At 34.7% G+C, this 16,981-nt stretch overlaps 1 protein-coding gene across 4 annotated transcripts in view; it reads right to left on the bottom strand.

The window, feature by feature from the left end:
* Positions 1-16,981, bottom strand: part of NAV3 (neuron navigator 3) — an 832,636-nt gene that overhangs the window by 34,179 nt on the left and 781,476 nt on the right. For all 4 annotated transcript variants that reach the window (XM_067009787.1, XM_067009786.1, XM_067009785.1 and 1 more), the window contains 2 exons: positions 6,960-7,071; positions 1,526-1,647 (listed from right to left, as the gene is read on the bottom strand). In XM_067009787.1, the coding sequence (XP_066865888.1) occupies positions 1,526-1,647; positions 6,960-7,071 (234 nt within the window). The remainder of the gene's footprint in view (positions 1-1,525; positions 1,648-6,959; positions 7,072-16,981) is intronic.

The following is a 16,981-nucleotide window of genomic DNA, read 5'->3' as shown; positions in this document are numbered from 1 at the left end:
AAAAAAAAAAGATACCGTGTTTCGTGGTTTTGTTTTATTCTTGTATTAATCCAGCGCAGCGCAAACATGGAAGGCTTTTTAAACAGTGCAGGGTCAAGGGCATGGCTGTCAGAGCACTCATTTAAAACGAAGTACCTTGAAGGGATCTCCGTTCAGAAGGCTCCTCTCTTCAAGGCAATTTGTTTTAAATGGCTGCTTTAGCGCTACAATCAAGTCAGGGCCTGCTGACAATATAAACTTCAAAAGCAAAATGAAATCAAATTCACCTAACGCTTCATTAATTGTGAGTTTCTATTCAAATTTTCAGTTCCCGGACTATGAGAAACCAGAGTTGGTATGCCCTACAGCGCTATTCAGAAAGCAGTTTTACTTCTCTTTAAAACTGGAGATTAAAATGAAAAGACACAAAGAAAAGACATACAAGGTAATCTGTTTTTAAAAGGTATAAAAGCCTCCTGCCAAAATGAATAGCATTCATGCCAAGGGTGGGTATTTTTATAGATGCATGCCAAATTGTCCATGGTTTATATTCACCTCACTTCCTCTAGAGTTCACCTTGCAGAAACATGAAAGAGTGTGGAATTACAAATCAAGGGAATGAAGGCTGATCAGTATTTTAAAATATTACCTGCATAAACATTTTTTTAAAACAGAAAAGATATTTCTCTCATTATTTACAGAAAGCACTCCAGTAAAATCCTCTGCTAGTTATATTTTGGATTTCATCAAGAGTTCTACTTATTTAAAATCTACTTTTCTTGCATGGCATTAAAAGAAATCCTTTACTTCATTGTTTTGAAACATTTTGCAGTGAGAGCATCTTCCCCTCAGTTTTTCAGCAATTAACTTAAAATCATAAATTCTATCTCTAGCAAACTTAAGGGACAGTTCTGTTAAAGTACATTTCTATATTTATCCTATGTTCTTTTGGTAAAAATACATATAGTTGATTTCTTATACAGTGACACTTTATTCACACTATAAATCCTGTTGATGCAAGGGGTGGAGAGGCTTTCAAGGTCTCTTCTTTCCCTTTTACTTTTTTATTCCATTTTTTTCTCCACTTCCTCCATCCACCAGCACCACCACCATCACCACCATCAGCATCACCATTATCTTTTTCTTCTTCTTCATCTCTTCCTCCACAGTAAGCCCCTGCTCGGAGCTATTTACTTACACGTTACCCTATTTTTCTTTACAGTATCTCTATAAACTCAGTATTAATTATCCAATTTTTACAGATGAGAAAATTTAGGCTCCCCAAAAAGGTGAAGTCACTTGCCTAAGATCCAAATAGTAAGTGGCAAAGTTGGGATTCAAATCCAAGTTTAGTTAGTACCAACTCCAAAACATTTGCTCTTCAGCACCATGCTGCCCTAATCTTGGTGATGAGTGTAGCCTTTGAGGTGTCAGTCACTTGAATGAGACACTGTAAACTGCTGTGGATCTCTAAAGCCCAAAAGGAAAAAGCCTGACTCACTGTAAAGTAATAAGCTTCTGAATTAGATGAATACTAATGGCTTACCCAGTTTTTCTTTTTTTTCTTCTTGGAGTCAGCATCGTTACCACTGCCAATGCTGGAATGGCTCGTGGCACTGTTGATACTAGAAACGCTTTCGGAGGAATGCTGTCTTCTGATGCGGAGATCTAGCCACAGATAGACAGTATCACATTTACTCATAAAAACTTGCAATCTGAACAAACAAGACTTTTAGGCTTTCTGAGAGGAAGTCCTCTAATAAATGTCAACATGGCTTTGTACAGATTATTTCAATGCAGTTTTGGTTTTATAACTTAATAAAGTACAACCATATTTGCTTTAATTAACTGGGTTATCTGTATTAAGATTCAATGGGAATCTCAAGTAAGTCTGTAGCACTGGTGTTTTAATGAATTCTGAGTTTTGTCCCAAAATGAACTGCTATGCTAGTGATTTTTACTGAATACCTGGATCAAACAGCACTTCCAAAATGATTTATTCCAAATGATTTGTTTCATGGAGTAAAAGGAAACTCTTAATAGCATGATAATTAATTGTGTGTTTTTAATATTTGTCCTTTGAATAAAGCTACCGAAGCCAAATATATTAACTTTCCATTTCATGGAATCATATCTTGTTAGAGCCAAAACAAACCTTGCAAGTCATCTAAGCACTTCATACCACAGATGGAGCAATTGAAGTGCAAAGAAGTTAAGTAACTTGACAAAGGTCAAAGAGCCAATTGGGTGAAGGTCCTCAAGAGAGAATGTGGGTAGACTGCATTTGTGAATTAAACAGAAATCATACTTAAGACAGTGCAATTCTTCCATCATACCCCTAACCCCTGTCCATGACTTGGAAGAGTAATAGTAGTAACAATAATAACAGGTAATAATAAAGCTAGCTTTTACTACTCTGCTCTGGGAGTATCTAATTTTAAAGCAAACCACTGAAATGAGTGTAATTATTAAATTTTCCCTGTGGTCAAGTAGCTGAAAAACAGTGGAGCCAACTTGAGACTTAGAAGTATCCTACTGTCTATTGTACTAATTGCCAGGTGATATGACCTCTATATACTCCTAAAAAGCATGGTGTGCTTCTCTAGATAATAAGATATTTTGAAGAGGATACCATTTGATACTAAATCACTTTTTGAACATATTCACTTACTCCATACAATCAGCTTATAAGATTTATTTATAGTCATTAAAATTAAAATCGAAATGATTTCTACTCACAGTGAACCTAAGTGTTAGTGGAGACACTAATAATTCATAAAATTATTTTAAGGTCAAATATGCTTTTAGGCCATTTCTATTGTCATATATAATTGGTATAAATGCACATTAGCCAAGCAAAAAAATCTCAGTGGAACTTATAAGATATCAGAAATTATTATATAGCTTTCAAAAAGTTCCCATAGAAATAATAGTATATAATCAAAGCTTTGCAGTTGATTAATTTAACAGTAAAATGGCTGGTGGCAATGGAACTGTAACCAGTTACTTTCAAAACATACAATAAGTAAGTATATGTGTGGGTGTATAATATGCATATACATAGCTCCATCCTTAATCTCATGTACATACATACCAAAAAGTACTTTAATTTTTCCATTAAGAGGATAACCATGTTGAAAAATTTTACAGGAGGGTAAAAACAGCTGCTTTTAAGAATCCCTAGAGTTCGGTCCAAAAGTATATATTTTTTAATGATGAGAACATTTACTGTTTTTGCATGCCCAAAACATTATCAGTACCAAAACCTAAATCAAGGTATTTATGTGTGTTGTTTTGATCCAACAATAAAGGAGCACAGTATCCCTTGATCAACTAATATGGAAATTATATGAATAAGCAGTAAAAGAACATGTGCAGGTATCTGTGTTTTAAATTTCTGCTACAGTTGGCTATAAGCTTTTCTGAACAAGATTAGTATTTGCTATCTTTCCCTTAATAACTGACTTTTACAAATAAAACAGATGTATTAAGCATTAAAGTATTCCAGAGTTTTTATTATATCCAGAATTAATAAATTATATTTGACTTCAAGTAATCCCAAACTTTAAAAAGATAGGTAAATTCTTGTTAATTGTAGGTCAAAAGTAGTCCTTGGAGGTATTAGTTATGTTCAATTATGACCGCATTTCCAATAAAGATTTGCAAGGGCATAATTTCTATAATAACATGGAATGAAGGGAATGCATTTTACTTTTCTCTGGCAGTTCTTTTCTAGTGTTTGTAAGTATTTGATTGAGTACATGTGGCATTGCAGAGCTCAGTAACGAATGGGTGAGCAAATGAATATCAACAATTTGAATGAATGGAGAAGCTTACTTTAAAAATATCTATTTCAGTTACATGTTTATTCATTCATTCATTTTCCACTTCCCACCTTCTGCACCGTCACTGTTCTAGTTCAAGCCACCAACATCACCTACCCGCTCTAAGAAAGAACGGCTGTCCAACTCACCTTCAAACCATTCTACAAACCAGAGTTAGAGAAATCTTTTTAAAGAAAAACCTCACCATCACTCCCTTACCTGAGACTTCCCAATAGATTTCCATTTTAATAAGAATAGAAAACATTTCAATTCTTAAATATGGCCCGAAGGTTCCTCAGTAATCTGGTCAGTACTTATCTCTCCAACCTGGTTCTACTTACTTTATCTCTGGTCATTATCTTCCTTGTATCAGTTCCATAAAGGCACTAATCTCTTTTCTGTCTCAAGACCCTCCTGGAATGCTCTTCTCTAAATATTTACAATATGCCTTGATATGGGTTTTAATACTACAGAAACACAATCTGAATATTCTATATACATTCAACCCTTTATAACTATTTGTTTTTGTTAGTTTTAAATCTTATAAAATTATTTTTTAATCTTTCTTGGCCAAGTTGAATATTAACTGTTATCGTTTTGTTCATTTTAAGTAGCCCTCCTACATTTCTGAGCAAAGGAATTCCTATTTTTCAATTCCAGTAGATATATTAAGCTACCTGTTGCCTGAGATAAAAGGAATCTTTCCAGAAAGTTTTACTTCAGTGACTTGTACTGTGGTAAAGAAAGGATTAAGCCTTTTAAAATCCCTTCTGGACCTATTTACTGACATGAAGATTTAGAACATAAGCTGCTTTATTATAGCTCTAAGATAAGCTTTAAATATGCAGTAATTTTCCATGCCACATATACATTAACTCCCCCACATGGAAAGTTGCTAAATTCTTAACAGAAGTAACCCCTAAAGAACTAGTTTGTCCTTCAATTTAAGTATATCTCACTTTATATAACTGTTTTCCTTTAAGTTAAATTTCAAGTTTTTAAAAATTTTATTAGTCCTTTCTATAAAATTTGAATAAGCCCCTTTTATGTGCAAGCCATCATTACAGCCAGGATTAAGGATTAAGAAAACAGACCACCCTGCCATCGACCAGGAAAGGCAGACCATAAACAAATTAAGGCACCAAAGTGTCTTAATGCAAATTTTGATGAGGGAAGTACAGTTATTTCCAGAAACATATCACAGAGGGACCTCATATAGTTTAGGAGACAAGCAGGCATGTTTAGGCTAATTCTTGCAAGATCTCAAAACGTTCTTATGCTGAACAAACAGGGTAGAAAGTTCCAAGTAGAATAAAGAGAATATATAAAGAAATTTTGAAGAACTGAAAGAAGTTCTGGATAGCTGAAATATGAAATACACAACACGACAAAATAGCAAGACATAAGGTCTAGAACAGTGTCTAGCACATAAATGGTAATATCAATAAATACTTGTTGAATGAACAAAGCTGGCAAAGAGAGATTGTGTCATGTTAAGGAGTTAGTATTTCATCCAAAGGCAATGGGATACCTTTTAAATATATATTGTTAGACAACTGTTCTGGTCTCAGTGTGAAGAATGGCATAAGGAGGTGAAAGATGAAGAGCAGGAAGGCTCCTTAAGACTTAGGAGTTTGTGGTCATAGTTCAGGGGAGATATGAGGAATGGTGACAGCAGGATCAGAGAAAAGGGAACAAGATAAATTTAATGGATGGAATCAATAGAACAGTGATTTACTGTGTAAGAAGAGGAGGATTTATGGCCATATGGAAGGATGGTGATGCTGTTTACTGAGAAAGGAACAATGAAGGCAAAGCAGGTCTAAGAAGAAAGAAGACAAGTTCAAATTTGGAGATGTTGACTTTCAGGTGACAAACAGACATCCAAAGATAACCTAATGGAGTTTTCTCTTTGGCAGCTAGATATACAGATCTGTAACTCAAGAGATAAGACTGCCCTGGAGAGATATATTTGACAGTTATCAACACATAAATAATAATTACAGGTAGAGTACTAGATGAGCTTGTACAAAATTTTAGATAGGATGAAGAGAATCATAATGTATAAAATCATAATGGAAGACAGTTTAGGACTGCATTCTAAGAAACATCAACATTTAACAAATGCATACAAACGAGTGAATCTACAAGAGAAACTGTGAAAGAAATTTCAAAGGAGCAGAAGAAAAACTAAGAATGTGATGTCATGAGCATTAGAAGAAGTGAATGTTTCAAGTAGGATGCAGTGGGCATCAGCATCAAATGCTATTTGCACAAGAAATACAATAAGAATTTTAAATTTTGTACTGATTTAGAGTCATCTAAGTCATTACTGATGCTGGAGAGAACAGTTTTGGTGGAGTAGTGGAAAGAGAAACCACACTCCCATGGTCTGAAGTGTAACTGGCTGTTGAAGACATTGATTCCATCAAGCTTTCCCAAAATTCATCTGCAAATGCAAAGAGAGATGACAGAGCACTCAGGATTTAGGAAAACATTTTTCAGCTGGTAAAGAATTGAGCATATTGAATGCTACTGAAAAGAGTCAGAATAGGAATAAGTACAACCTATGTAAAGAAAACAATGACATGACATTATCACAGAGTATTTCTTCAGTGGCAATTTAAGGAGTGGGGGGTGGTGGCAGAGAAGATTATTTTATCATTGCTTCCAATTGCTGAAACATAGTAATAATTAAAAACACACCAACTTTTAGTCCATTTTCTTACTGTTTTTTAAGTTCTCTACAGAAAATGTACCTTTTTATTGCCCCCGCCCAGGACGAGTTGCTCCCAGTATCCACTACTTCACCATATTGATTATTGTATTTTTACATACAGATCTAGATTTTCATACTCCTTCCCAGGTTTGTTTTGCTTGAAGGCAGATATGAATACATTAACCAACCTCCTCAGACCCACCTTCACCAAATCAAGTGGAGAGAAAAGTGTTGGACTGTAGAAGCAATTTTCTTAAGGTCAGTTTGATACTGAAGCCTACTGTTCTTAAATTCTGAGATTCTGACTGCATTAGTAGCAACATATTGATATATTATAAAAGGCAATGTGACTGAGTAAAAGCAGCTTTGCTCTAATTAATGAATAAAAATAGATTCCTAGCAGATTGGATGAAAAATGGCAAGATTTCTAAACATACCTTTGGGAGGGTGGTCTGGACCATTGAGTGCTCCCTGAATGGCTGCCTGGGCAGCAGAGTTCTGGGCCTTCAGCATTTCAATGGTTTCTCTTAGTTCAATCAGTTCAGACTCCTGTGAAACAAACAGAATTTAGGAGCTTTAAAAGTAAAAGGTTCTTATTCATAGCTCACTATCAAATGAGTTTGATTTTATGTAGTGCTAACGTCCTGGTAGATTTAGATGCATAGCTGACCTTTCAAGTTGTGTCTTACAACCTCTTACTTGTAAATGTAAGAAGGTAAATGCAATAGAGAATTAAAAAATAATGTCTTTGTTATTCTCTTATAAACGTGGTCTGAACAGTCTTTATTTCTTTAAAAGAGTGGTACCCAGAGCTGACCAGTACCATATAAAGCAAGATATCACACTGCTCATTTCAGATACCAAACTTAGTAATACTACCCATGATTATATTACATAGATAAATACTATTATTGCATTGGTACATCATATTGCATTTATTGTTAACTGGAAACCCTGAGTTTTTGTCAAATGAGTGATTTTAGATTTTCTCATTTATTTTGCACTTAGGAAATAGATTCTTTATATTCAAGAACAAGTTAGGAATTAATTCCTAACTCACTCCTATTAAATGCCATATGTCATCTTAGATTCTGGCACTTTTCATCCAACAAAATTCCTAGTATGAAGATCTAGTTTCACCAAGCCAAAGCAATTTAAAAAAAGTGAACAGAAATATATGTAATGTATAGTCCTTAAAATAGTTAAATTATTTAAAAAGCTTACAAATCAAATTTTTATAAAACACCTATTTTCTTATTGAATTAAGGGTAATTTTAAGCTATGTCTCAACGAAAATCCGTGTATAAATTTGATGTCCCATAGTTATTTAAATGAGTACCTTTACCAGAAATAAAGGACTCACTATTAGGAAGATAAGATAACAGTACCAACACAACAACAAGGAAATGGAGTGCTGTTTCAGCAGAAGCAATATTTCCATCAGGAGCACAAAAACAAGGAGTATCCTTCTTGGCAGTGATAGCAATCCTAAAAATTAGAATTCTTGTCAGCCTCTAGGTGGGGAGAATTCCTCAATAATGTGTTTGTCATTCATTATTTTCTCCATTTTCTTTCTTTGGCAGAAAGCCAAAGAATCAGGCTTGGGTTCTTCACTCCATGGTAAGCAGTTTATCCCTACTTAATGTCTCCCAGTATATATGAAAAAAGGCAGGACCATGACAACTGCCTCTGCAGGAAACTACTTCATACATGAGAATGTCCAATGACTATTCCAGCCTTACACACTTAAAAAAAAAATAGATAGATGGTGCTAACTGAAATCATATCCAAGTTCAGAATAGATACTTGGCATCTCATATATCTATCTTCTCTGAGTATCTGGCATATTCCTGATAGAGGACAGTTAGGTATTTTTAAAAAACAAACCCTCTTATAGACTTTTAATAGCTTATAAGTCAAAGAATCTCATAATAGAAAATCAATAGCGACCTCCTGGATTCATAGATGGATCTTCAGATACTTGAGTATAATTTCATTTGCATTTATTTATCATAAAGGAAAAAGAACATGTCTTTGAAAACTGCCAATACCATGACAAATTCAAATACAATTAATCATAATTTCTCAGTCTCTCCAAGTTTATCTATACTCTGTCCCTTGCCCAACTAATAATAGATAATTGTACCAAAATTGAATCTACTTCCCATTTAAAAGAAATCTCCGAAGTGATAAAATATTTATTGGAAATCCATTCTGCTTTTGCTAGGAATTTATTCACAAAAGAATACCTATAGTGCATCCTTAGTGAATCACATAATTTACATAGTTAATTTTATAACATATAGACTAAGATGAATGTTAAATTTTAAATAAAGTCAGACTTTCATCCTTGAATTTAAAATCAACAGTGCTTGTACTTTGGATTAAAAATCTGCTAAAACATTTGGCTTTAGGTTTAAAGAGGAAAAATGAAATTGAAATCTCATACAAATGTCTAAAAATTTTGCTTAATTTTATGGGTTGGTAGACTTATTTTACTGTCAAAATTCTACTCTTTTCTAGAGAAATCTCATCTAAAAACTATTTTTTTAAAAATAAGAAATAAAATGTTCAGGTAACATTGATTTTTCAGAAAACTATGTTTAATAAAATAGAAGAATGGTCACTTTCTAAAATTTTAAGTATATTTTTAACAACAACAGATATTAGCAGGGTAGTTGTTACTCAGTGTGGCACAATAAGCCCAAAGGAAGAATAACTAAGTAAGAAATATATTTCTTATATAATGTGGGGACAAAAAATCTATGAAAAAATTAGTTTAGCCAAATTCAGATTAGCAGTTCTTTTGGAAAACTTTGTAAGTATAAATTGTCTTTAATTAAAAAGATAGTTACAGAAGCAAGAAGAACTACAATCCTGCAGCCTGTGAAACAAAAACCACATTTACACAGAGATAGACAAGATGATAAGTCAGAGGGCTATGTACCAGTTGAAGAAACAAGATAAAACCAGACAAAAACAATTAAATGGAGATAGGCAACCTTCCAGAAAAAGAATTCATAGTAATAATAGTGAAGATAATCCAGGACCTCAGAAAAAGAATGGAGGCAAAGATACAGAAGATGCAAGAAATGTTTACAAAGACCTAGAAGAATTAAAGAACAAACAGAGATGAACAATACAATAACGGAAATGAAAACTACACTCGAAGGAATCAACAGCAGAATAACTGAGACAGAAGAACAGATAAGTGACCTGGAAGACAGAATGGTGGAATTCACTGCTGTGGAACAGAATAAAGAAAAAGGAATGAAAAGAAATGAAGACAGCCTAAGAGACCTCTGGGACAACATTAAACGCAACAACATTTGCATTATAGGGGTCCCAGAAGGAGAAGAGAGAGAGAAAGGACCCGAGAAAATATCTGAAGAGATTATAGTGGAAGATTTCTCTAACATGGGAAAGGAAATAGCCACCCAAGTCCAGGAAGCACAGAGAGTCCCACACAGGATAAACCCAAGGAGAAACACACCGAGACACATAGTAATCAAATTGGCAAAAATTAAAGACAAAGAAAATTATTGAGAGCAGCAAAGGAAAAAAGACAAATAACATCCAAGGGAACTCCCATAAGGTTAACAGCTGATTTCTCAGCAGAAACTCTACAAGCCAGAAGGGAGTGGCATGATATACTTAAAGTGATGAAAGGGAAGAAACTTCAACCAAGATTACTCTACCCGGCAAGGATCTCATTCAGATTCAATGGAGGAATCAAAAGCTTTACAGACAAGCAAAAGCTAAGAGAATTCAGCACCACCAAACCAGCTCTACAACAAATGCTAAAGGAACTTCTCTAAGTGGAAAACATAAGAGAAGAAAAGGACCTACGAAACCAAACCCAAAACGATTAAGAAAATGCTAATAGGAACATACATATCGATAATTATCTTAAATGTGAATGGATTAAATGCTCCAACCAAAAGACATAGGCTTGCTGAATGGATACAAAAACAAGACCCATATATATGCTGTCTAAAAGAGACCCACTTCAGACCTAGGAACACATACAGACTGAAAGTGAGGGGATGGAAAAAGATATTCCATGCTAATGGAAATCAAAAGAAAGCTGGAGTAGCAATACTCATATCAGATAAAATAGACTTTAAAACAAAGAATGTTACAAGAGACAAGGAAGGACACTACATAATGATCAAGGGATCAATCCAAGAAGAAGATATAACAATTATAAATATATATGCACCCAACATAGGATCACCTCAATACATAAGGCAACTGCTAACAGCTATAAAAGAGTCAATCAACAGTAACACAATGATAGTGGGGGAGTTTAACACCTCACTGACACCAATGGACAGATCATCCAAAATGAAAATAAATAAGGAAACAGAAGCTTTAAATGACAGAACAGACCAGATAGATTTAATTGATATTTATAGGACATGCCACCCAAGAACAGCAGGTTACACTTTCTTCTCAAGTGTGCACGGAACATTCTCCAGGATAGATCACATCTTGGGTCGCAAATCAAGCCTCAGTAAATTTAAGAAAATTGAAATAATATCAAGTATCTTTTCTGACCACAACACTATGAGATTAGAAATTAATTACAGGGAAAAAAACGTAAAAAACACAAACACATGGAGGCTAAACAATACACTACTAAATAACTAAGAGATCACTGATGAAATCAAAGAGGAAATCAAAAAATACCTAGAGACAAATGACAATGAAAACACAATGATCCAAAACGTATGGAATACAGCAAAAGCAGTTCTAAGAGGGACATTTATAGCAATACAAGCCTATCTCAAGAAACAAGAAAAATCTGAAGTAAACAATCTAACCTTACACCTAAAGGAACTAGAGAGAGAAGAGAAAACAAAACCCAAAGTTAGCAGAAGGAAAGAAATCATAAAAAGCAGAGCAGAAATAAACGAAATAGAAACAAAGAAAACAATAGCAAACATCAATAAAACTAAAAGCTGGTTCTTTGAGAAGATAAACAAAATTGATAAACCATTAGCCAGACTCATCAAGAAAAAGAGGGAGAGGACTCAAATCAATAAAATTAGAAGTGAAAAAGAAGTTACAATAGACACCGCAAAAACTCAAAGCATCCTAAGAGAATACTACAAGCTACTCTATGACAATAAAATGGACAACCTGGAAGAAATGGACAAATTCTTAGAGAGGTATAATCTTCCAAGACTGAATCAGGAAGAAACAGAAACTATGAACAACCCAATCACAAGTAATGAAATTGAAATTGTGATTAAAAATCTTCCAACAAACAAAGGTCCAGGACCAGATGCCTTCACAGGTGAATTCTATCAAACATTTAGAAAAGTGCTAACACCCATCCTTCTCAACCTCTTCCAAAAAATTGTGGAGGAAGGAACACTCCCAAACTCATTCTATGAGGCCACCATCACCCTGATACCAAAACCAGAAAAAGACACTACAAAAAAAGAAAATTACAGACCAATATCACTGATGAATATAGATGCAAAAATCATCAACAAAACACTAGCAAACAGAATCCAACAACACATTAAAAAGGTCATACACCACGATCAAGTGGGATTTATCCCACAGATGCAAAGATTCTTCAAAATATGCAAATCAGTCAATGTGATACACCATATTAACAAATTGAAGAATAAAAAGCATATGATCATCTCAATAGATGCTGAAAAGGATTTTGACAAAATTCAACACCAACTTATGATAAAAACTCTACAGAAAGTGGGCATAGAGTGAACCTCCCTCAACATAATAAAGGCCACATACGACAAACTGACAGAAAACATCATTCTCAATGGTGAAAAACTGAAAGCATTTCCTCTAAGATTAGGAACAAGACAAGGATGTCCACTCTCACCACTATTATTCAACATAGTTTTGGAAGTCCTAGCCATGGCAATCAGAGAAGAAAAAGAAATAAAAGGAATACAAATTGGAAAAGAAGTAAAATTGTCACTATTTTCAGATGACATGATACTATACATAGAGAATCCTTAAAGATGCCACCAGAAAACGACTAGAGCTAATGAATGAATTTCGTAAAGTTGCAGAATACAAAATTAATGCACAGAAATCTCTTGCATTCCTACACACTAATGATGAAAAATCTGAAAGAGAAATTAAGGAAACACTCCCATTTACCACTGCAACAAAAAGAATAAAACACCTAGGAATAAACCTATCTAGGGAGACAAAAGACCTGTATGCAGAAAACTATAAGACACTGATGAAAGAAATTAAAGATGATACCAACAGATGGAGAGATATACCATGTTCTTGGATTGGAAGAATCAATATTGTGAAAATGACTATACTACCTAAAGCAATCTACAGATTCAATGCAATCCCTATCAAATTATCAATGGCATTTTTTACGGAACTAGAACAAATAATCTTAAAATTTGTATGGAGACACAAAAGACCCTGAATAGCAAAAGCAGTCTTGAGGGAAAAAAATGGAGCTGGAGGAATCAGACTCCCTAACTTCAGTCTATACTACAAAGCTACAGTCATCAAGAAAATATGGTACTGGCATAAAAAGAGAAACATAGATCAATGGAACAAGATAGAAAGCCCAGAGATAAACCGACACACTTATGGTCAACTAATCTATGACAAAGGAGGCAAGGATATACAATGGAGACAATCTCTTCAATAAGTGGTGCTGGGAAAACTGGACAGCTACATGTAAAAGAATGAAATTAGAACATTCCCTAACACCATACACAAAAATAAACTCAAAATGGATTAGAGACCTAAATGTAAGACCGGACACTATAAAACTCTTAGAGGAAAACATAGGAAGAACACTCTTTGACATAAATCTCAGCAAGATCTCTTTTGATCCACCTCCTAGAGTAATGGAAATAAAAACAAAAATAAACACATGGGACCTAATGAAACTTCAAAGCTTTTGCACAGCAATGGAAACCATAAACAAGGTGAAAACACAACCTTCAGAATGGGAGAAAGTATTTGCAAACGAATCAACAAAGGATTAATCTCCAAAATATGTAAACAGCTCATGCAGCTCAATATTAAAGAAACAAACAACTCAATCCAAAAATGGGCAGAAGACCTAAATAGACATTTCTCCAGAGAAGACATACAGATGGCCAAGAAGCACATGAAAAGCTGTTCAACATCACTAATTATAGGGAAATGCAAATCAAAACTACCATGAGATATCACCTCACACCAGTTAGAATGGGCATCATCAGAAAATCTACAAACAGCAAATGCTGGAGAGGGTGTGGAGAAAAGGGAACCCTCTTGCACTGTTGTTGGGAATGTAAATTGATACAGCCACTACAGAGAACAGTATGGAGGTTCCCTAAAAAACTAAAAATAGAATTACCATATGATCCAGCAATCCCACTACTGGGCATATATCCAGAGAAAACCATAATTCAAAAAGACACATGCACCCCAATGTTCATTGCAGCACTATTTACAATAGCCAGGTCATGGAAGCAACCTAAATGTCCATTGACAGACGACTGGATAAAGAAGAAGTGGTACATATATACAATGGAATATTACTCAGCCATAAAAAGGAATGAAATTGGGTCATTCGTTGAGACATGGATGAATCTAGCAACTGTCATACAGAGTGAAGTAAGTCAGAAAGAGAAAAATATCATATATTAACGCATATATGTGGAACCTAGAAAAATGATACAGATGAACCGGTTTTCAGGGCAGAAGTTGAGACACAGATGTAGAGAACATACGTATGGACACCAAGTGGGGGAAGCAGTGGGGGTTGAGGGTGGTGGCAGGATGAATTGGGCGATTGGGATTGACATGTATACACTGATGTGTATAAAGTTGATGACTAATAAGAACCTGCTGTATAAAAAAGTAAATAAAATTATATTTAAAAATTTAAAAAAAGATAGTTTAATTCTACACTGATAGTCTGTTAAATCTGAAGTAGTTATCTCTCCATAGCTGCAAAAGTCCCTTCCTTTTTTCTTACTTCAGTTAATGAGATCCACCCTCATCATCATTCAAACTAGCACTATCTCTTTCTGAGTCTTTCCATGTGATTTCCTCCTGTGCTTTGAATATCCTTCACCCTTAATGGCCTTGGTGACATGTCTCCATCCACATGACACCTCTAAGTTTTCCTTTGAGGAAAAATGAACAGGTTCCTTCTCTATGCATCTAGACCATTTAATGCATTCAGCTTATTTAGCTGTCAAAGAGTTTATCTTTTCACCTGATTTATGATCTGATCTCACTAAATGTTGGGATGATTTTGTTCAAATGTCTGGTCCATGTTAAACAGGTGTTTCTTCCCTTCAAAGAATGATGTAAAACTTCAACTCTACTGCATATTTTAACAAGAAGGTGTCTGATCACTTAGGATGCTATATACTAAAAACGTCAATAACTTTATTATTCATTATAAACTGAAAGTCTCAATGTGGCTAAATCAGTGGAATCACTTCCTTTGGATGGCAACAAAGTGGGCTTTCCTTTCTCTCTTTTCCAAAAGTGTATAGCAATGAATATAAAGCATTTTAGAATGAAAACTGGACTGAGACAGAAATTTCTAAATAGTTTACTTCTAGCCTTCCTTTTTTCCCCTGGAAAAATGTAGATACCATCAAGAGATGAATTTGAAGTCTGTTCCTCTAATTTAGTAGTTTTCAGTTTCTTACTCTTCTCCCAAAGAGAAGATTGGGGCTGGAGTAACTCTTCAGAGGGTCTTGGGAATAAGATGATCAGATAATATTTTACTGATATTTTCCACTTTTCAAAAACGATACTTTAAAACGTGAGAACCCAACTCAAATTTCATTCACCTACAATGAGCCATTCAAGATAACGATGCCCCAAACATAGGCTGACCACGTGAGATTCCAGCAATGTAGTCCATGTGAGTTTCTTGTGTAAAAGAGGCTAGATGGAGTCAGTATCTCCTCTAACTGTTTTCTACATGTCTCTCTCTGAGGCTAAACAAGCTATCAAGGTCAGACTTGAAATTCTTCAAAATAAAGTGATCAAATGATCAAATATTGTGTCATAATACTGGCGTTGCTCCGTGTTTTTCCAAACTAACTTCCTAATGACATCTGACCTCTTTCCAAATTTCTTCTGGACAAAGGCCTTATTGAGAATCTCGCAACTTGGCACCAAATCTCATCAACCAGCCTGACCTTCTAGGCAAGGCTCTTAAAAGTTTTCCACTAAACCAGTCTTTTGCTTCCTCACACTGACACAGTTAATCTCACATTATCTAGCTATAGTTGCTTTGAACACACCCCACTCTCCAACCCTTCGTATGTGTCTTGAAATTTTGTGGTTTTCTGTGGAAAGAACCTGGCCAGCCCTGGTTCTAACTAAATGAACTGAATTCATCAAACCCCAGTAGCATAAGCAACTTGAATCCATAAGTAACTTATAGATTCAAATTATCCTATGCCCTATAAGGCTAATGAATGTATTTTCTGAGTCTAGTGATAAATTTTTAAAAACACTTCTAGATGATAAATATTTAACCTGAACTAGGAGTTAATGTAAAGACCCAATTCAACTAAAATTTTAGCTTCTACGTTATCTATTTCCAGAGAGTTGGTTTTGAATTTTCTAAGTTTTAACATTTAAGCGTCTATTCATCTAGTCATCCAAAAAAGTAGTTTCACAGAGATAAGAATGAGGAAACCCTAGACTTTATAGTTAGCATAGAATCAACATCTGAGCTCCACTACTCACACAAAAATATATTCCTCTGTCATGCTCTGACCTTCTAACGAGACTAACTTAACACACCTTAACATATGTTCTAATTGCCTCTGGCACTACAGATATAAGGAAGTGATTTGAAAGTCTTCTAATTATCAATGAGTATATAGCCTTAGTAAATTTGCAAGGATTTAGCAGTAGTTGTGTAAAAATTTCATTCATAAAAATATAGATTTGCAGAATTCTTATCATTTTGATGACCTTTATTGCAGCATAAGAAAATAAAACCCTGAACAATAATTTGAGTGACAAGTTTTTCAATTCTGACACAGATGGCACGTAGCTAGTACCACTCTAGATGCACTGAAAAGAAGCTGTTTCATCACATATAATAGATGCTTCAGGGCATTCGTTCTTAATTCTCTTAAAGAATCTTGGTGGAAAAGTACTAGTTAAGGGACAAGGACCCGAAATCCAGGTAAAATTCTTGATTAAACTATGTCACCATCACAATCTGTTGAGCCTTAGGTATAGGGGATACCTAGAGATAATGTCACCCTCTGGGCAGCACTACTGACAATTATCTTAATTACTCTTATTTATAGACTTACTGTTCCATAACACATGGTCTTCTGGCAGCTACAGGGCATGCTGTTAAACTACTGGGAAATGCTGCTAGAATGATCTTCATTAACTAACCCTTAATCATGTGAGCCTAGTGTCAAAAATCTTTGAATGGCTCCCTCCCTGTTTCCAAGGA

This window comes from Kogia breviceps, chromosome 12 (assembly GCF_026419965.1).
Source record: "Kogia breviceps isolate mKogBre1 chromosome 12, mKogBre1 haplotype 1, whole genome shotgun sequence".
Lineage (NCBI taxonomy): Eukaryota > Metazoa > Chordata > Mammalia > Artiodactyla > Physeteridae > Kogia > Kogia breviceps.
This window is presented reverse-complemented; position numbering and strand designations above follow the sequence as displayed.